At 39.8% G+C, this 22,851-nt stretch overlaps 1 protein-coding gene across 1 annotated transcript; it reads right to left on the bottom strand.

The window, feature by feature from the left end:
* Positions 1 to 6,140: 6,140 nt before the first annotated feature.
* On the bottom strand, positions 6,141 to 22,344 carry GNB1L (G protein subunit beta 1 like). The gene is made up of 6 exons (XM_082491755.1): positions 22,214 to 22,344; positions 21,923 to 22,048; positions 19,755 to 19,917; positions 16,356 to 16,454; positions 11,332 to 11,547; positions 6,141 to 6,408 (listed from the first exon to the last, which is right to left on the bottom strand). Exons 1-6 carry the CDS (start codon positions 22,327 to 22,329, stop codon positions 6,142 to 6,144), a joined length of 987 nt encoding a protein of 328 aa, XP_082347881.1. The 5' UTR covers positions 22,330 to 22,344; the 3' UTR covers position 6,141.
* Between the last annotated feature and the right edge of the window lie 507 nt (positions 22,345 to 22,851).

Genomic DNA, 22,851 nt, shown 5'->3' on the forward strand with positions numbered 1-22,851 from the left:
CCATCAACCCTGCAGCTGGTAGGAAAGAGAGATCATTGCTGTCCAGAAAGTGCCAAAGGATTTCTGTAGGGTTTTTTTCTGCCCTAATTTACATATACTGTGAATAAAAACTAGGAGGAAACAGCATCCAGCTGTAATCTAAATCTAATGTAACAGCCTTTTTTTTATTATTATAACTTGAAATGTAATAGACGATTGTTAGAATTAATATTTTTTTCACTTCCACGTCACTAGTCTCTAAGGAGATAGTCTGTACTGCTCTGGGATGGTTCTTCTGCAGTGCATGTGGCTGCTTCAAGACCTCAGTCCCTCCCACTCTCTCCAGTGGCACTGTAACATTTGGCATTATGACTGTTCATAGTAGAGAACTAAATATATGCTCCTCTGGGTTGAGGACAGGCTTATTTAGAGGTGTAGAGGTGTAGTTTACAGGATTTCCTAGTGGTCCGACACCTTTAAAAAGGGATGATGGCAAAAGCAAATACTTCTGAAACTGAAATGAGCTGGTGTACAAATTTAAAAAGACAGGCCTATCACCATATGCTTGCTCTAGGTACTTTTCCTCTCTGCCATCCATGTTCTTTTCCCATAAGGAATCTGGCACCTTGGTGGTGCTGGGCCTTGGTTTGCTTCAAGGCCCCTAGTGCTTTCCAGAATCTTTGGATCATCTAATTTACAGGGGCAAGCTGCTTCTTTGTTTTGATTTGCCCCCCACACCCCCTTTTCCCCTCCTCTCATAATACTGAACTGCAAATCAAATTCCTCTGAGATAAGTCAGAATAAAGCAGTACACAGTAATGCTGATAGAACATACAGATGTATTTCATACCATCCATCAGATGAGTAAAACATTTGCAACTGAGAGATGATGTTGCTACGGTCCCAACTATGTGGTTTAATAATACATTGTAGTGTCAAAGTTTTTGTGATGGATTGTATTGAAGGGGAATAAACCGCTAATAGCTAAACTAAAATTTACTTGGACATGAAAATTAAATATATTTGGGGGTGTGTATCACTACTAAATGTATTATTTGAGGGGGTGTTACTACTCTGGAACAAAATTCTTAATAGGCTGAGTAAATGCAGCTGATGATAGCATTATAAATGCATAGGGGAGCAGATGTCTCAACTAAACAGACCTGTTATTTCGTGGTGTTTGATAAGGGGTGGTGGTAAATAAAGCCATACACAAGAATGGCTGTGTGACTAACCAGCCCAAACTCTGGCTGCTGGACTACTCTTGACTAAAAGGGGCCTCCAGGAAAGCTGGGGAGGGACTCTTTATCAGAGGGTGTAGTGATAGGACGAGGGTAACAGCTTTAAACTGAAAGAGGGGAGATTTAGATTAGATATTAGGAAGAAATTCTTTACTGTGAGGGTGGTGAGACACTGGCGCAGGTTGCCCAGAGAAGCTGTGGATGCCCCATCCCTGGAGGTGTTCAAGGCCAGGTTGGACGGGGCTTTAAGCAACCTGGTCTACTAGACCAGCTCCACGCTTTGATGTTGGCAAGTTTCACACCTGCTATGCTTCAATTTAAGTCTATTTTAAAAGTTACTTTTCTGTCTGATAGTGCAGACACGAGGGGTTCTTGCATTTAATTTCATACTTTGAGATCCTTAAATTAATTGCCAAAAAACTAGTAGGATCTTAATTCTGGATAGTTTTCTTCATATTACATAAAAAAAAAAAAAAAAAAAAAAAAAAACAAACAAACAAACAAAAAAAAACAAAAAAAAACCCAAACTCCAGCATGCCTCAGAACAGTAGGGCATGGATTAAACACAGTCAGGTTTACTTGGAAAAATTACTGAATACTACAAACAACAGAAAACCCATGCGTTCTTCCTTAGTCATTGCCATCTCTTTCTTGGTAGCAAACTGGTTGTGCTTAAACATCCAACTTCGCATCTTGGCATTGCTGTAACATTGTCTCGTATTAATCCAGGCAGTCATGTGCCACGTTTTATGTAATGATCCATACTTTCACACCACAGACACACAGCCAGAAAAGGAAAGACATTGATTTAGCGCTTGGTAATCCTTGTTTAATCCCCAGTCCTTTGGTTTACATCACTAACATGGCTTCTGCAGTAGTCAGTGTTCTATCTTTGTTCTTGGCAGACTGAATTAAAGGAAAGATTTATTAATTCGTAAGTTGGCTTTGTAGATGCATCTTAAATGTGCTAAAAACCAAAGTGGTCCAGAAGCCAGTATTGACTTAACTATAAAAATCTGCTCTTTAAAACTGGAACCTTTGCAACAATCCAAGCCCAGCTGCAAAGAGTAATTTATTTGCTTACTAATGCAATTGCATTGTATAGGGCTAACTAACAACTGCCTTATTACAGGCCCCCAGTCTACTTCCTTTTTCACTCATTACTACAAATACAATTAATCTCCTCTTTCCTTGCTCATCTACACCTGCAATGCTTTATGGCTCATGTACTGATAAGAGAAAGGAGTTGGAACTAATGGATTCATTTGCAAAAAATGTTAGAGGGTCAGAGATCACCATTCATTCCAGTGGTGATAAATATTCCATGTAATTGCTGCACAAATGCTAGTGTTTGGGATTTATTTCTATTAGTTTATGAATGCTGGTTCCTTTCTTCCCTCTCACAGTGCCAAAGATGATGATTCTTGGGAGGAAGCCTTTTGTAGTAATTTAGCTGTCACCACCTTCACTCCTGAATCCTTTAGGTGAGGTACAGGCTAGCCCTGTTCCTTTCTGGCAGGTGAGATTCCAGAGCTAACTCCAGCAGCTTAAGGTGGCTCCTCACTCACAGCCTTCCTGCTAGCAAGTCAGCTGAAATCTTGGCTGATAAGCATGCTCATGTTACAATTGTAAAAAGCTTTATTTTTTTTTTTTTTCCCAGAAAAAAAGACTTGTTAATTTCCTAGATGCAATCAGACAACTGTATCGTATGGTCTATAGCAATATAGAATGTCTTTCCTGTTGGAAATCATTCTACTTTGGGAAAGTCCAGGTCAGTTCCTTAAACAAATAAACTTTAGAAGACTGTAATTCATATTCAAACTATGGCATTTAGGCTCAACTCTAAATCAAACTAATGTAGTCTGGTTGCTCATTTCAAGGAAACTATAATGTGGAAAAAAAAATCCCTTTACTGAGTGTTTAAATAAAATCAGTTGTGATGTAAAGTGTTAATGAATTAATTGTTGTAATGTGCAAAAGTGTCACATGTATAGTGCTTTGGTAATGGGAAGTAAATAAGTATAGGATGGGTCTGTTCTTGCAAGCAGATCTGCAACATGTTCTTCCTCTTGAAGTTGATGAAACTCTTTACCTGTGTCTGTCTGCTAGTAAGATTACAGATGCAGTTCATGCCCTCATTTTCAATTTGCATTTGCATGACTGAGTTTATTTTTAAATCTACCTAGTCAGACAAACATAAATATTTAACCCCCAGCAAAGGGTGGTAAGTTTGGTGTGAAGGCATATAGTAATCTTTAGAGTATCTTCCAAAAGACGTGTTAGTAAATCTAAACATCCCTTGTGAATATGCATAATTAATTTAGACACCAGCATTGACAGTAAATGGCATTTTTCAGAGAAAAGAATATACTCGAGTTCCTAACTTTCAGGCTCTGACCTAACAGCGCTCTTACTAAGACACAAGGGATTAATCCATTCTTCCTAGGGGGCTGCCACTGTGCCAATATCATAGTATTTGCATCAAAAGTTATTTCCTACTGTGACTGTAAGATGCCCAGGCCTTCATTAAAGACACATTTTGCGTCCTGCTTTGGGACCTGAGGTCTAGCACACAGGAGAGAAACACTGAGTGAGGGTAGCTGTGAGCCAGCCCCAGAGCCAACCGTGCCAGGAGCAGAAGCCGGGCTGTGTCAATGCCTTGGAGCCTCCCGAGGGCCCTGCAGCATTAGGTGCTCAAGGCATTCAGAGCAAGCGGTGTGCTGAGTATGGAGCTTGTTGATTAAAAGGTGTAGTGATTACACAGGTTAAAGGGCAGGGCACTCTCCTGAGCAGATGGAGACTTCAATTCTACCACTCCTTATTTAATATTTAACTTATTTATTATAATCTAAGTGGAGAGGAAGCTAAAGCACAAGCATGTATCCACTGGGTTATGTCTTATTAAAAATAAAGTGATTGTGAAACTGTGCTCATACAGCAGAATTTCATTAAATTCTGCTTGCAGGGCACCACTCAAATGTGAGACACCAAACTCAAGGGTGCCTGACAGGCTTCATGTGCGGTGCCGTACGAGACAGGACAGCCAAAAGGGATTCTCTGCAAACTCCCCATGACAGGTCCTTGGACCACACATGACAATGTTTTCCATATTTATTTATTTGTTTGTTTTTCTATGTTGATTCTGACCTACTTTAAGAAAGGGAAAAAAAGAAAAAAGGTTTCTTCCAGCAGCAGGTTTGTGGAGAAAGACCCTGTCCCATTCCATAAGGTTGCTGCACGGTGTAGGTAGCTCCTCCCCTGTGTGGGAGGTGGATGATGGCTGGAGATGAAGCACTTACCATCTATGCAACTCTGGTCGATGTAATGACACTAGCACCTCCCCTTCACTCAGGAACACTCAAACTTAGGCTTTAACTTTCAACTGCAATGTGATCCCCCATGCAGCTACTGAATAGTAAAGAAACAATCAAAGAAATGCATTATTTAAAGTGCTCTCACACTCCAAAATGTGTAAGGCCAAGTTTTATTGTGAAAAGCCTGGCAGCAGCATCCTGTTTCTGTGTTTTAATGGAAAGAAGATCAGTGTCAGTGCTTAAGACTTTTAGTCCAACAGTATTCTCTGCCTGTAAAGCACAGCTGGATGGCAGACCCAGACCTTAATTTGCTTGTGTGTTTTCCCTGAAATAATTTCTGAAGTCTTTTGATGTTGCTGTTCACTACAATTCTGGAGACTTTTTTGTTGATGTCCAGCTCTGTACAGAGGCAGCAACAACTATTTCCAATAAAGTATCAACAGTGCACAGCCTGGACACAGAACACTTTGGTTTGTAAACCTGAGTTCTAGCTTCCAGGCCACCTCCTTTTTATCAAACTGGCCCTTGCCAATTGCTTCAGTGGGACAGTTGTAACTGTAACTTTGTGACTGAATAAAACAGTAAGATGGCTACAAACAGACTGTTGTACATCTAATATGCTTTAAAAGAATGCAAATGCTGCTTTATGATTCAAACAAAAAAAAAACCTTCATGAATGAATTTCAGCTTCCATGATTGTAGAGACGACAACTTAATGGAGCCATTTGCACTGTGTGGATAAGGATTTATCCATGCAATTCCCCTAAATGTTAATGGGACTTGTGCAGCTGAATCCCAGGCTTGCCATGCTGAAACTTACCCCTAACTCTCCAAGGAGAAAGGCGCTAATTGGATTGCTGAGTTTAAATCCTTCAGCTAGTCAGTCTATGGAAAGGATTTAGCGCTGGCTCTGTAAAAGGCTTTACGTAGCTTTGCAGTGCAGTGCAGGGGAAGATTTTTTCCCCTTTCTTTCTTGTGATTAATTGTGAGGCTTGAGGTGACAGGAGACATAATGAAATTCATAAATGCCAAAGGCCGTCCCTAGTCACATTCCTGGCTGTTGGTTTAAGTTAGAAACTGACAGAAGTGTGAACAAATCAAGCTTGGTCTGATAGCCTTTCAGTTACGGGGAAGAAAAAGTAACTGTCAATGAGAAACCACTGGAGGTGGTTTAATGGGTATAAATTTTCAAGAAAGAGTGATATTTTACTCTGATTCAGATTCTTGGATACATAAATGACTTACAAACAGATGTATTTTGCCCCCACCACAGTCTGAGGGATTCCAGTCCTTTTTCACCAAAGAAGATATTGGCACGAGTTATTTAAGCAACCTGCCAAAGAAAAGCTGTTGCAAAGCCTGTAGCAGAACTCAAAGTGACTTGTTCTGTGTCTTCCTTTGTGACTGGGCTTGCTCTGCTTGTTATGCATTTTAAAAATACACTTCCCTCTCTGGAAAGCAAAACTTGCAGCTTGAACAAGCAGCATAAGAATTAACCTAGAACTCTTACTTCAGCCTGGAAATACATTCTACTGCTTCCCCACATCCGGATGTAAAGAATTGCTCCACCAATCCTGTTTTCCTAGTCTATCACAGTGCAAAACATGTCATGTTTGAGTATATATTGACCAGATACTGATGCGGTGATCTTTTGAGCCAGCTGCCAGTAGTCTCTCGCTGGGGTTTTTGTGATCTGAGAAGGACACACAATGGACAGTCGCTGTGTGGTAGTCCAGCACTGCTAAGGGCTTCATTTTGTTCCAACCAAAGATTCTGATGCGATGATCCCATCCTGCTGTTGCCAAAATCTTCTTGTCTGGACGGATGGTGATACCAGATATGCCAGCGTTGACAAGTTTGTGTGTTTTGTAAACCTGTGTAGGAAAGTTACATATGAGCTCTAATTGTTTAAAACAAACAGAAGAAAAAGGAATGTTTTGTGATTTTTAGAAGGTATAGTGCCCACCCCTATACACGGGTATCACATGGGCAGTATGGAGCTTTTTACCACATGGTGGATGACACCTTAAGTGAGAACAATTATAGCAGAGATGAAAAAGACCTTAACTTGAGCCTATCTATCTCTAGCACCATTCTCTAAAACTAAAAGCAGCCCTTGCATGTTTTTAGTTTATATTGTATTTAAAGCTATTTATATTCTGTCACAAGTGAAGCTCTGAGTCAAGGTTTTGAGAACCGGACTACACAGCTTTGCTCTTTTCTTCCAGCTACTCTTGCATGAGCTGCAATGTTCAGAGCTATGGCCAGACATTTTCCCTGCTTCTGCAATATTCCCATGCTGAGATTCTGAGCTGATGTTTAAACTACCTGCTGCTTACTTCTGCTACTATGGCCCCTCACAAAAAACCCAGTAAGCTGCGGTAGCATTTACTACAGTCTTGAGAAAGGAATGCTTCCAGGAATTAGGTTACAGTGTCAGGAAATCTGTATTTCTAGTACTCCTTCCCAAGAGACTTTTATTTACACCAAATTCCAAGAAGGGGATTATGACCAAGTTATTGATTTCAATCTTGGAAGCTTTTTGTTACTGTTTGGAGACTACTGGAGCACAGTTTCTGAGGGGCACAATTAAATTGGAAGGCATTTAGCTTCCTTCAGGAGGCACTGGGGCTGCACAAGACTGAGGCCTTGGGAAGCAAAGTTTTCACTTCACTGACATGCATTTCCCCTGAAGCACTGGGGAAAAGCTCAATAAAATACAGTTTTGCTGTTCTCTCCTCAGATAACTTGTATTAGTCAGCAGTCTACCTCTGAAACACATACAGTATATGCACCAGAGCATGTGCGTGTGTGCACGTGCATGTGTGCATGTTGAAATAGCCTAGCTTTTGTCACAATGCAGAAAATACCTTTTGAGTATATGCTGACCTTGAAATGTTGTTATTTATAAGCACAATTGGAAATGGTTAATGGTTAATGCCACCATCCACTTAAGACTGAATGTGTAACTGTCTTGTACCAAAGCTTAATATAATTCAGTGCAGGTTTTAATACACTGCGTGTTGTTTGCTGTTTTTCTGAGGCAGGAAAGGATTGACAAGAATGTTACATCGGAGTAGCTTTCCTTCTTCTCGGACATTTTATGATGCATGGTTAGTACGGGATTATAAAGACTATATTCATTGCAGATAATTTTAACTATAATACCGGATGTATGAAAACTAAAACTCCAGAAATGCTGGTCAAAGTTGGTTTCAGATGCAGTTGAATGCATCTTGGAATCTTACAGGCACAAAGCTATAAGCAATTCTTTTTCAACTATATAGCAACTGCCCAGCTACTTATTCAAACAGCAAGAGATGCGCAACTTGATGAGAAAAAAAGGATAAATGAAACTTGACATGCTTCTTGCATGCTCTGTACATTCCTCTTTTAAACTGCACCTGATGAATGTGTCTACAACCTATTCAGAACAGAGGACAGCAAATTTTGCTCAAGCCTGATGAACAGTACGAGGCTGTATGTGGGCCTTTTTGTGGGGCTGCTACTGTAAAACCTGTGCATTTTGCTAGGATGTATGTTCTTCCAAACTCCCCAGTTAAGCTCAGGTATCATGGCTTCAGTGGGATTTTTGTTGGCGTATGCCTACTGGCAAGGGAAAGATTTATTACTTACATCACCAGCCTGGCAAACATAAGATGGGCCTTACTCTGTAACTGAGATTATTAGCTAATGGCTATAACCAATCCTGGGCGTGGTGCTTCCCATCATTACTGTCAATTATGTGGGGCAAGATCCATACAGCAAAATCAGGGTGACTGGGAAAAATTGCATGTCATCAGCAAGCTTCAACTTGAAAATGAAGCCTATAATGGTGATGCCTTTTGGCTATGGAACATGAGGGAACAGTGGGCATTTGTGCATGATCTGCAAATACAAGAGGCAAGAGAGAAAAACAAAGCAGAACAACTTGCTCAAGGTATGTGCAGCCAGGTGAAATCCTAGTGCCAGGATTTGTGCCATCCAGTCACTTACTGTAGTCAAACGCATACCAACATCATTTCCTAACTAGAAAACCAGCTTGTAATTAAGAAAACAAAGAGGTAAAAACAGGTGAGCTGCTTTCAGCCAGTCAAGACCAAGGACACTTGCATCTACTAGCAGATGCATTAAGAAATTTTGACATGCTGAGGCCAACAGATATTCACCCCTCCTTAACACATACTATCTATGATTTTTCTTTTTTTTTAATCTCCCTCTCTTACACCCAAGTCATGTCTTTAAGCCCTATTCTTATTAGAAAAATAGCCAAGATAGTGGCAGCCTTAGCTTCAGCATTTGAGGGAAAAGCCTCAGCAACTCAACCAACAAAACTTGTGTGCATGCTTATATTACAGCTTATAGAAATTTATTTTTCTTGTCATATATAAAGGAGCTTCTGTGATTATCAGATTTTTTAGTTCTGCTTTGTTTATTCACCTGTAGAAGCTGTTTACCTCCTACATCCTACCACAAACATCATCACATAATTACACTATCTCGTCCAAATCAGAAGGCTCATAACCAATCCAGTCATTTGCCAACAGTGATGATTTCAGCAACTTTCTTGTAGAAGACAATGCACCAAACTTTCCCCATAGCAATAAACTATGAAGTTACCTTCATAATCTATTCATTGACACACTGGAACACTGCCACTTAAAACAGAGCTGAAGTACCATCATTGTGTCATTATTTCTCCAACGGCAGATAGCTATGCACCACGTTTACTTATTAAAACCTTTTAGAATAAAAATAATGTGCCACTGAGTGGCTTTCCAACGTCTACCATTACCTCAGGTACCTGGAATGTCAGGGAAAAAAAATCCCCATCTGGTTTATATTATTAATGCAATAGTGGAAAAAAGCTTAATCTATGTCCTTGACAATCTCTAGTGGTCATATGAAAGATGCATTTTATTAGAGCATTCGCACTACGCATGAAACACAGAAACTTATAGTTTATAATACTTGGCATTTAAATTTCTTCTGAGAAAAGCTACTATCTCTCAGTGTGATGTGTTGAAGACGTAACCAATCCTACATCTCCTGGGAACGTGAATACCCTGTGGAAAACAATACCTGGAATATTTCAGGTGAACAACTGTTTATTTTTCCCATGAGTCATACCTGTACCTCTGCATTACGGTTAACTCATAACTGAAGTGTGCTGTGGAGAACAATATTTTCTTTGAATTTAGGAAAAAGCTATGCTATAATTAATATGAAGGAACAGCTTCCTCTCCTACACCAGAGTATTTGAAGCGTTAAGAAGCCTGTCATGATGTCAGATTTCTGACACCTTGGCCTTAGAAAACTAGCCTCAATACCAAGTTTCTTACTGGGACTTATCTACTCACCTTCCTTCTGCTTCCCTGAGCTAAGGACACCAGGTACAGAGGTGTGCCAACAGTGACAAGAAAGGCTGGGGCAGGAGGAGGGAAAATGTGTCAAAAAATACTAAACTATGACAATTATGTACCAGACTTGTTAAAACTCTTCTTTAGCACGTTTGCTTAGAACACCTTTTGTACTTATTCAGAGTCTAGAGTGCCTCTTTTACTTTGTGTCTTATTGCTTATTAAAGTTCAGACGTTCTCCTTGGTGAGCACTGTGTCCTCCAAACTTCATCTCAGTGGGATGCATTTACACTACATGCACAGGGTCTTAGTGCCTGCCATTCAATACTGCTACTTCTGTGGTGATGCCTAACAGATTATACACCCTCGCAGTGTCCCCCAGGTGACGAGTCACTGTTGGCTGTCCAAGCACTTGCTTTTTTCTTCCTGTACCACCATTCAGAAAACAGCATCAGCTTGCCAAACTACCTAAAAAATCTCAAAGGTGTAAAAGCAATTGCTGTTCTTCCATGAACTGGTGTATCCAGCAGCTCTCTTCTCAAGGATGACATGGGGGCACAGAGGGACTGGTTCAGGTCCTCTTCATTCTGTATTCAGGGGACAACTGCCACTTTAAAAAAAGGTTAAAGCACTCAGCAGTGGGGAGGCTATGCATGGCCATTTTAATTTTCATGAGCCTTATTTACGCACTGCATTTCCACACCTAGTTAAAAAACTACTTAACCCCTTGGCACTGTTGGAACGCTTGCTAAAGTTGTCTAGATTAAGCAATATTTATTGCCATTCACTAGCATAGCCTGAACTGGTGATTCTGAGACCTCCTTCTAAACCAGTCATTCCAGATATGCGTATCTCAGACACACACTGATATATCCAATTAACTTATTTTCTCTGTCTCTGGCTAGGGCTCTAAAGATTCCAAAGGAAGTTGGTTGCCTAAACCTCATGTCCTCCTGGTGCTAGCTGGGCTACTCCTACTCCTACTCCTTTTGTTTGTGAAGTATTTAATGGAATATTTCTGTCTTTCCCACAGTGGAAAGAAACCTCTATCCATTCAAGCAGAACCTTTGGAAAAGCAATCCTTTGTTTCTCATTTTTATAACTCATTTATAATGTTTAGGACATTCTGAGAGCTGAATACTACTAACTTGATAAATGAAGATACAGAGGCAATGGCTTGAGTAATGCTAGGCTTGTGTGCCTGTTGCAACTTTGGTAAAACCAGAAACATGTGAGAGAGGTTTTTTTCTTTTTTTTTTTTTAAATCCTCACCATCTTTTGCTAAGTCTAGTCACATAGCACAGACATTCTAACCAGTCTGTGATTAATTAGCTAGAGATCTGCAACAACTCCTCTTCATGACTAAATATTTTTTTAGTCTATCAAACTGTTAGTGCAAAGTGGGATAAATGACACTAGAGGGCCAATGATCCTGACCTGGAGGTTCTGTTGCTCATTGAGGCTCCAGATGCTAAGCACCTTTTCAGATGAGCCTGAGATCCCCTTGGCCTTCTCCGAGTCAAAGTCAAGGCTCATCACTGGCTCCTGGTGGCAAATAAGTTGGCTCAACGCTTTTCCCATTGACAAATTCCAAAGGACCACTGATCCATCTTCATAGCCAGCCAGAAGCAAAGGTTGTGAACCACAGTTGAGCTGATCAAGAGAAAAGTAAAATTGTTTGAAAAGTATATAGTCTGTTAGGAAAATTACCATCCCCAGGTAGGTTTCAGTCCAAGCACCAGGAAAATAAATGAAAATGCTGACTGGTGTAGAAGCGAAAAGTTTAGAAGTCTGAATGTGAAATCTTGATAGTCCATCCACTTACAGAAAGCATTACTAGGTAGCTGCTGACATGCACTTACGATTTTTAAATCTACATATAACATTTTATGTTTTATAGATATAATACGTATCTAAAACATACATATAGAATATACAATTTTATGTTTTATAGACATAATACATATATCTAAACCACACATATAGAAAATGTCTCTCTGAAAATCCAAACTATTGCTCTCTACAACATGTGAAAAAAGGCTGCCTGAAGTTTTCAGAAGTTTTACTTCATGGCCTGAACTTTGCTTGTGCTCCTTAAAAAAAAGTACTGAGCGCAGCTGAGTTACTATCAAGTTATACAAACCTTTATGGACCCTGAAAGAAGTGCCATGCTTAAAGATCCCGGTTTCACATTGCCAAGTGTAGGGTTACACACAGGGATCATTTACCCAAGTGCACCACAGTGCTTAAAGGTAAACACTGAACCTCTCCTCAGGAATCTCTGGGTGAGTCACCAAGGGGTTAATGGGCGCCCGAATCGCACTGTAACCAATTGAAAGCTATTTTGATTAATGATGTCACAGGCCAAAGGGCATGGCACCCTGGGCAGACACCTAATTTATTTAAGCCTCTGAAATAACTCAAAGAAGGGAACATTACTAGATTACATGTCACACTTAAGGAAAATATTCATCATTGCTCCAGCCAAAAGACTAATGACCCCGTAAGCAGTAACCGGTTATGTGAGTGAAGATGCAAATCCCTAATGAAAATCAACTAAAAAACAAGCATCTGTTAATGCCAGTGATTTCTTTAATGGGAGAAGAAACAGCAAAATAGACATTGGGATTATGACCACCTCATGCAGGGACATCTTACCCTAAGAAATGTATCCAATAGCTTATTCAGCTCTTTCCAAACATTGTCTGATCCTACATGATTTGTTTGCTTGGTATTCAGTTCAAAATAAAGGTAAAGGACATTTACAAACAATTAATTATTGGCATCACATTGTTGAATGAGGTTCTTCAAACTTGCTGGCTGTCAACGTCATGATACAAACCTGCAGTGGCCAAAGGCTCACTGCCTCTATAAATGGTCCAGGCTATTCTCCCACTGGTTATTATTTGTTCTAGGGGGAGTTAAACTAACAAGAGATGGGTGGTCTAGGTAATAAGACTGCTGGGTAAAAGCCTCATGTTCTTTCTCAGATTTATTCACCCTAAAGAAGTCTTTAAATGTGGAATGGATCTCACTAAGCTGGGAAGAAAATTGCCCCTTAAAAGAGGGAAACCAAGGGGAAGTGCCCTACATCATCTTTCTGAACAGGTCTGCCCACACCTGGGATCCTTCCTGCAGGAGCCTCATTCCTTGCTTTAAGAACCCTTTTCTTTTGGAAAGGTAGGAAGCTTGCTCTGGCTAGAAAGGCCCATAAAGAAGGTGCCTTGTAATGCCCCAGCATGTGTACAATTTTTCTATCACATTTTTGATTTGCTAAAATAATATAACATCAGAGCAATGAATGCATATATGTCAAATATATGTGAATTAATGTTAACTTACCAGGTATTTTGGATGAAGATTACCTGATTTTTAATACCAGGGGAAAAGTTAAAAAAAAAATCTGAATGAAACTAACATTCCTGATTTTATTTATATTTAATAAAGAGTAACACCTTCAAAGCAAACCAAAGTATTTCATAGGTATTTCAATTAAGTTTAAAAAAATCCTGCAGTTTGGGCATACAGCCCCCCCCCAATTATTTGTAATGCTCTTCTATGAGCACATGACTCCTCCAGAGTCCTGGGGCTCTACACAAGGTATAGCTTTCATTAGCCAACAAAACAAGATATGGATGGGCAGGGTCAGCTCCTCTGCCTTTCTCCAAATGGGATGGCGAGCTTTTGTAGGTGCTCATAACCCTCATTAAGATAAGAAAGACAGGTGAGTGCTCAGCATTATGAGAAATGCCAAGCAAAGCCTTTTTTTGTTGTTGTTGTGTGCTGTGGGTATCTTAGCTTAGATTTGAAAACCAGTGATTTGCAGGTGAGATCTAAGACTGGTCTACTTTAAAAACTAAGTATTGTTTTCTATTAAATGAAGTTCTCCCTTGCTTCTTCCTGACTTTCCCTAACCATATGAAGCGTAATATTTCAATAAGTACATATACTTGAACTTAAACAATAAAAGCTATTGAAAGATCAGAGCAGCTCTCAGTCTGATGCCTGGACTCACCAAGCAGTGGTTCACAACAGCCTATTTATTTCAGTTCCCAATAACGGACACTTCTGGTGAAAAGTCTTCACCATTCATGTTTTGGTTTCAGTGGAAAAATTAAATTATAAATCATTGTTCTTCCTAAGCAGAAAATTTTGTTGTTGCATTTGGATAACTGTCAAGGAAGGAAGAAAAGGTGATTTGCTGTCAACTCAACAGGAATAATTGCTACAGTTTATATAAAGTAATAACTGTGTTTCCAGTTTCTACATGTATTATTCCTGTTGAATTATTTTGTTTGCACCATTACGCAACATGATGCCTTCCCCAAGGAGTGAAAAAGAATTAAGGGAAGACTATCCTTACTCCTGCAAATCCTACCCCACCCAATTAGTAATAGCAGGAAGGTGTGAAGCTGGAGGGACGATGTAGTTAAGAATATGAACCCTCAGAAGGAAAAAAAAAAAAACATTGAATGAACTAATACATCTAAGGACAGACCTAGTAAAATGAGACAAAATAAAGTTTCAAGCCAACAGCCACCAGCTTTTCAACTTAGAAGCCAGTGAGGTTTAATCTACAAGCCTCAATTTCCTTCTGCTTTATAGTAAAGTTTCTAATTCATGCTGCTGCTGGTAAGGTGTGGTGTTTACGTGATACATGGATTTTTTTTTATTGGTATGCAGATATATATGATGATACCCAGCTGCAGCCCCCAAACTCTTATTGGACAACAACCCTGAGCATACTTCCTTCAGACTATTATGTGGCTCTCTCCATGTCAGCTTCTGTTTCAACTTGTTAATTTATTGTGCCATAAGCAACGTCAAACAGTCTCTTAGGCAACATGTTGCCCATAACGATGGGCTGGGGAGTGCTCATCTCTTGGGTATGTCTATATTGCCCAATGCAGTAATGTACAAAGAAATCCTGGATGGCCTCTATTCAGGAAGGGGTGCAGCTGGGGTAGCTTGCGTTCTTCTGCTTTTATGGCTACAGGGTTATTCGGCGAGGCACTTCCAGTAAAACCACAAAACAACATCGAGCATCACTTTGGTACACCACATACAATTATTTGCCCTTAAGAGTATCCTCCTCCCCTGTTCTTTTAAACCGAGTTGCACACATTTGTAAAAGAGCAAATACAGCTGTGAGACTGTACGGGATTATCTATCCTAGCCTGTTGCAGTCTAGGAAGTTGTGGTGACTTCCCATAGCCAGAATTTGCATGGAATAGTTTACCTCTCCCAGTTCCCAGTCCTCTGCTTTATTCCCACTGGCAACAAAATTAAAAACTACATAAAATTAAGACTCTGCACCTGCTCTGCTTCCTATAGGAATTGCAATATTAATGCATGTAGAAAATATGTCAAGACAAAGGACTTTTTATACAGGCAACAAAATTTTCAACACTGAACATTTCCTCAGTTATCTTATTAAAATATATCAAGGAGACAGAAAGCCCCATTCATTTCATTGCATTTTTAGGAGAAACTTTCTGTTTAATAAAAGCCTAATCAGTCTATTTAATTTTCCTTCTATTTTTTTTTTTCTAGTTTTTAATTACAGGATGGGACTTGAACTGTGGCCTCTCCTACTTTTGTCTGAAGTCAGCGACTGAATTCCTCTTGACTTCAGTCGGCTCAAGACCTTGAATGAAGACACTAAGGCCTCAAATTCACAACTGATTGATTGATATTTTTTCAACTGAAACCAATACAAAAGTTCAGATGAACCTGCAGGAATAAATAACATACTTGAAATGAGCTTGGATGGTAACTGCAGACCTATAACTTGTATATGGTCAGGGGGTTAAACTGGGAATTGGTTTTGCCACCAATTCTTTGGAGACTTAGTGCCAATCACCTAAACTCCTTCCTCCCTCTGCTGCCACCTTTTTGTATTACTTGTCTTTCACTGGTGGCACCCCATAAACATTATTTGCTGAATACTCTGCAAATGTGGCATTTTTTCCTTAACTGCTTTTATTTACTTTTATGTCCAAAGTCAATACAACCATAAATATTTTGTTCCTATTTTATGTCTGGAATACAATGTTCATAGAGTGCTTCCTTGTCCTGAGGGCATTGAAGTGAATGTAACCTGCTATTAAAATCACTGTTTTTAAGTAACCCAATCATTTCTCATCATTCTTAATGCAGCGAAAAACCATATCAAACAACTGGCTTTGGTAAGTCACTCATTTTCCTCTTGATTGATGCAAAAACCGTATCTATCCTAAGGATACAAAGCTTTCCCTGAGCAATTGCAAATCTTCCATTAAAGCTTGGAAAGCTCTGAAAGTTACATTAAGGATGTTCACAAATCTTTCCCCCCTTTAATAGTATAATTACTTGATTGGTTTGATAATAAATCAAAATCCAAGTGAAGAAAGATTCATGTGCTTCATATAAAATGAATCACAGGGAAAACATTTCACAATTAGCAGGCGCTCTTGCCTTACCTGCCATAATTTCAGACACATGGGCATGCCCAGCTTGGCACCCACCTCTGGCTTCAAGGTACAGACTGATGTCTTGGATGGGAGCTCCAAAACCTGAACCTGACATCAGGAAAACACGAGTATTTGGTCAGGCTCCAGGTCAAAATTCTGCTGTTAAAAACACAAGTCCTTTAAGGTGATTACGGCTAGTGTAAGCTCTTCCAGTAAAAACTGTCTGGAGGAAACTGAGGAATGTGTGTTAAAGTTGGAGCTGTAGGGGGATCTACAGCCATCTAAATAAATGCATTCCTTTAGGAAAGACCAGACAAAACTGCTAGAACGAACACATCCTCTTCTTCCACTCTGGTATTTAATCTGTATTATACTCTTGTTTCCATACAGAAGATGATATTGTGCACACACTAGATAATACTGCAGACTGCTTAATCTGAAAACACTTCCCTGCTTCCTCTCCCTTTCCCCTTTCTCCATCTCTGTTGCTAATTTTTTTTCTAGCTTTGAGTCTCTTGATTGACATGGAAGCGCCTCACTCTGGACTGATTCTCAAGCCTGGAACTATGGAGAAATAGAATTACTTAGGTATCAAAAACTTGCTACCAGGAACATTGCTGTTTCTCAAATGCATACTTAATCACTGGGGTGATCTTTTATTTTAATTAAATAAACAATGGTCTGCATTATCTTGTAAAATTAAAGGACTTCAAACATTTGATAAATCCAGTATCAGAATTCAGATTTCAGAATGTGCTAAAGCCCAGCAGTGCCGCTGGACAGCCCCAGCCATGCGAATTTCCTTAAGCATCTGAGATGAGGTATTACACAAATATGGCTCCTCTGGGAGCTATCAATCAAGGCCACGGCAGCTGCGATGGCTTTCCAGTCCCATACCTTTAGTTCAAAGCTTGCCAGAACATCTTCCTACTTCTACAGGTTGTCAGCTAGCCTGCCAAAAGCCAGCTGCACTCTAGGACTGCAAGTCGACAATGTACTAAACACAATGTAAAGAACACTTCCTAAAGCCACTTAGCAATGGAGCAGGAAACTATTTTCCAGATTTGAGGAATGGAGACTACAGCAAAGAGCCATCCAATATGTAGACCAAACCTATGAACAGACCAAAGCTTGATCACGTGGGAATTCTGGTTCTTTGGAGCTACACTCTTAACAAAAGATGATTTTCTCTTGGCAACTTTCTTGCTATCAGCACAATGACCAATTTAGCTATTGCAGGAAATGGGCTCTGAATATGAAGATGACCTGCTCTCCTCTTGTGTCTTTCATCACTGGCTCTCCAAAGGGCATTGCCTCCTGGACAAGATTGAAACTGCAACTGTGATAAATGCACTTCTGCAGGTTAAAAGAAATAAAGCCAAACCAACACTCGTTTGCTTTACCTTGATTAAAAGGGGATGAACTGGTACAAGGGCTACAGTTGGACTTGCAAAGGACAAAGAAAAACACAATGATGAGAAAAGCTTTTTGCAGAAAGCACGCAGGCATGAGCTGACTATGCTAGACTGACAGTTCCAGAGACTGTCTACATTAGAGGCAACTGAGCCTTAGAAATAAATACCATTTCATATATTTTGACAACTGTAACCTAAAACTTGAAGTTCTGTGTTTATATTGGTTTTGCTTAATAGGAGAAAGATTTGCCTTTGCCTCAGGTTAATAGTGTTCCTGGGTGGCTAAAACTGGCCACAAGGAAACACACCCTTTTTCTTTTTCACATTAATAAAGCTTTTAACATGTTTCTGGCAAATTGGCAAGAAAACTGCGTGTAACTCATAATTGGTGATTTAAATGCAATCATGAACAAATAAATGCCTGTTCAGATCTCATTATTTATGGACTGAACCTGCTTTAAGACAAAATTACTCTTTTTTTGGGCACCAGCCAAGCATAAACACTTATTAAGTCTTAATTTTAATCATAAGCTGCAAATGTACTGTGTCTCACACAGTGCTGCCTATTTGGAAGCACTATATATTATGGGAGCTTATGTGAATTTATTGAAACCTGACACAGTTCTAATGTAAAGGTTCACACACAGAGTGGAACTCTTTTACCTCAGGAGACAGCAAATTATTATCAGTTTGCAGGGCCCAGGCAAATACATGAAAATAAAACAGAGATGAGCTGTAAGAGACATTGGGGTAAATGTCTTCTCTTTGGATCAGATGATTATTTAATTCATTACCAGAACGTGTGTGCGTACTCTTTGCCTGATGCAAAAACGCTTCTCCAGCTGACACAAGAATGCACTTGTCAATTTTGTTTGACTTACATATATTATTGACCACTGCTGTAAAATGGAGAGTTCTTTGTTTGATCAGAACAAGGTACCAGACTTAAAATGGTTGTATTTACTGGTACAGTGGTTGTGTCTACAGGCTTACTCAGTTCTGTAAAAGGCTGAACATTTTGGCTGTGAGCCAACAAAGTACTTAAATACGTGCTTAACTTCTGAATAATAAAAAGTTCATGTTTTCTTGCAACACAGGCACCATTCCCACTTATTACTTCGTATATAAAATATGCAACTTTCAGTTTCAAGATACGCATCCTATAGTCCAGAAAACCATGTGACCTTTTATGCTCACGAACAATTTGCTATTAGCTATAATATTTCTTTTCATATTATGCCACTTTTTTATTTTCTTTCATATTTTTGGTATTTTGATGTCAAGTAGTTGAAATAATTTATTTTTGTGTGATATCCTCAAAAAGTCCTTCAAAGAAAACAAAAATACGATTTCTACAATGCAGAAGTGGAAATTGCCAACAAAGCTGTCAGTCAGTGATTGCTGTGATAATGGGCATTAGATGTGGACTTATCCAGTAGGAACTGAAACGGACCCTACAATTATCTCACACTGAGCAAACCTCTGGCTGCTAATAGTAACTCAACTATTTCCAGCCGAAGTATCAGTTAAAGAATTAGCCTGAGGTGAAAGACCACATACCGCATTACAAATCACCTGCGCCTCCCCTTCTCTCACCAAACACAACTTTCAGCTTCAGATGGAAGATGAGTACCTCCACCTGATGACAGACTTTCTGACCACTAGTTCCCCAGAAGGACCCTTGTTCCCCTTTAACAGTATTCAGCAGCACCAGAGGAGTTTTCAAAACTCCTGCGCATGAAAGACCAGCAGCAGCTGCAAACACTTAAATGTCAGACAAATCTTGGGGTGATATCCTTGTTATTAGAGTGTAAGTTATATAATTCAGTCATCTTTCTGGCAGGTAAAATTGGTGATAAGAACCCCCAAAGGTTCCTTGTGCTGCCCTCTCTGGAGCAAAGTATTTAAGAGCAATGACATTTCCCCTTCAGAACTATCTCATTTCAAAAACAGTAACAATCTCCCAAGCACCAGAAAAAGAGATATTTCCTACCTCCTCCAGGGCTTTGGCTGCCATGGCCATTAGCCAGCGTTCCTGTGCCACCTTTAACAGAGAGCATCTGCAGAATCCCACATGCTCCGTGAAGACAGAATCCGTCACTGCAGTCCGTCCCTCTGCCAAATCCCATAAGCAGATCCTCTGGTCACGACCCTGACTGTTAGAGTAAAACAAGTTCTCATGAGCAGCAGGTCTGAGGAAGCCTGGCTTCCTACAGGTTAGTATCTCAAGATTGGGTCTTTAACATGCCATAAAGGAATGAGCTTAGTACAGCTTCTGTGGTGGTGTTAATTAGGTCTTTCATGAAATGTATCATGGAGACCACCACCCTTCTGCTGACTGCAAAACTGGCCAATAGGTTCAAAAGTTACCGCGAGGAGGGAGGCCCCGAGTGTCAGTCAGATACAGTCACAGTTAGTCATGTTTCCTTGTGAAGAGAGACTTGATCAAACACAGTTACGTTATTTATACATGCGTATATATTTATGAAGTCTCACGAGTATTTGAACATTTTCATCATAAAAATACTCACTTTTTACCATTGATTAGACCTAATTTAAAGGAAACAAAAGGATCCAGAGAGTAACACATTTAACACTCTCTCTCCCTAGCAAAGAAATAGAAATGTCAGGTGTGTTGACAGTGGAAAGACAAATAACAAGACAACAAAGACTGCATCAAAGCTAAATAAAAAGCTACAGTTATTCAGTGGTCAACTTCCCACAGACACGGGGAGGGCACAGAAGAGTGTTACGACTGTGTGTGGGGGGACACAACAGGAGAGGGACTGGCAGTGCTATGAGTAGCAGGAATTAAATGATGAAACGCTGTGGTTAAAACACCCAAAACCAGAGAACCAGCGGCTGCCCCATGAGTGCAGCTCATGCAGAGACTCCTCTGCACACCTCTCATCCCACAGAAAAGTCTGCGTGTTGGTCCCAGGCAGTAAGACCAAGGAGGACAGACAAAGGGCACAGCATCAATTGCTACACATTTACATGATCCCACTGGCTCTGACACAAAGTACCGCGGTGGAGAAGCTTCCAATCCACAAACCACAGTAGCGCAGGATATGTGTCCTCATGTTATCATCTGGGACAAGGAGTCATCAAAAATCCCTTATCTGTTTCTTATTTTAATTAGCAGTATCACCCAACAGAAGCATGAAATCTGAACAGGGGTAGATACAAATCTACAGACTGTTGGGGCTTCTTCAACATCAGTACAGAAACTCCCATCTGAGTGACAAACTGTCACAACATTCATAGCACTGGGCATACAAACAATGTGGTATTGCAAGAAAGTTGTGATTCAGCTCTAAAACAGACAAAAAATACAGGTAACTGCTGTCTTAGAATTGCACTGCTATGTGAGTGAACTGTTATATATATATACACAGCAAAAATAGAGGTATGGAAAAACTCTATAATTATACAAGCAATGCTCATTCAATACAATTTTATGGGGGAGAGTGTTGATAATTGTACTTAAGCAGATAACAAATATAAATGCTAATGAGTTCCACTGTATATTATAAGAGATGTCTTCTCTAGATAAACATGTCAGAACACCTCCTAGTCATACAGACACTTTGGCATCTACTCTAGATCACCTGTCTAATCCAAAGTACACAAATCTTCCCAACCTTCCCTTGCTAAACGAGAACAGAAAAAAATTTGCAACAAAGCAAAGGCGTGCAACTCAGCCTTCTTGATCATTTTCAGCCTTCCATTCTCCATCTCTGACTCTTCCTTCCTTACCTTTTTTCCCCTCTCCCCTCTATTTATATACTCTTTATATCAATTTTGATCTTCCCTGAGAACCAGTTGTGAAGCATTTGTCAACTTCAAATCCCAGTATTTCCTTTACCAAAAGACCTCACCTGATTTCAATGCAGTAATAAGGACACTATGGACCCCAAGTTGTTGTGACGTTGTCTCATATCTATCATAAAGAAATTAATTATATCCTTTTTTCCACTTTTTGTTCTACAGTTTTTCTGTATTTTTTTACTTCTGTACATTTCCATATGTGCTTGGAGAGACTTTCAGTGACTCCAGAAATAAGAGATTCCTAGATTCCTTTTTTTTTTTTTAACTTCTTCAGTCCTATACATCACAGAAACAAGAAGAATTTCACTGTTTTTTGCCTGCTTTACTAACCTGAGGAGCCTGTCTTTACCACCCATTGTCTCCACACAGTATACAGATTTTCTTCCATGGCCATCCAGTGCTGTATCCACTCTGTGTGTTTTCAGGTTCCAGACATGGACAAACCCACTCTCAGACCTGGCAGCAAGAACAGACGCTTTCAGTGTGACCACTGCAGACAATCTGATAAGACAGTTTTGCATGTTGTTTTCTCCAGATACAATTTATCTAAATAACACACTTTGTTTTTAAAGGAAACGTCCCTACAATGCTCAACTCAGCCAGAAATCCTGGTTTACTTACCCAGAGAAAAGAATGGGCACATCAGGTTCTTGGTTGCCACAGGAAAAATGCAGAGTGTGGACTGCAGCACCAGTACCTCTGAGAACAAACTGTGGATCCGGAGGTGGCAGAGCCATCCAAGCAATGAACTGGGGGAGTGAGAAGATGACACAGATATCATCGAGGATAAGGCAGCCTAAAATGAAATTACAACTTTACATATATTCTGATCAGGACATTTGCTTTTCCTAGTCACTTTCCTCTGTGAGTTATCATTATTGGATGTTATTTCTATTTGCCATACAGTTCAGTGTAAAGTATTTCCTCTTAAATTGACTGATCAAGCAGCTGTGAAATCTGCTTTTTGCTGCATTCCTTCTTAAGCAAGGTAAGAGCTGAGCTGCGTGTGTGCATGCACCTCTTGCACACTTGTAAATACAAAATTGTTCATCTGTTCTCGCTGCTGCAAAATGCAAGAAACTGGATACCCATAATTTCAATGGGCAAGCAATTTATCATTCCACTTAGCCCCTTGGCAAGTCTTTCCCCTTTCTCCCCATAAAAATACTATTTCTGTGCTTCACACTCACAGCCATTTACAGAAAAGCATTGCAGTGAACATATGCACTGAAAAGAATTTCAGATGAGATTAGAGTTAT

This window comes from Vanellus vanellus (genome assembly GCF_965231255.1).
Source record: "Vanellus vanellus genome assembly, chromosome: 16".
In the NCBI taxonomy this organism is placed as follows: domain Eukaryota; kingdom Metazoa; phylum Chordata; class Aves; order Charadriiformes; family Charadriidae; genus Vanellus; species Vanellus vanellus.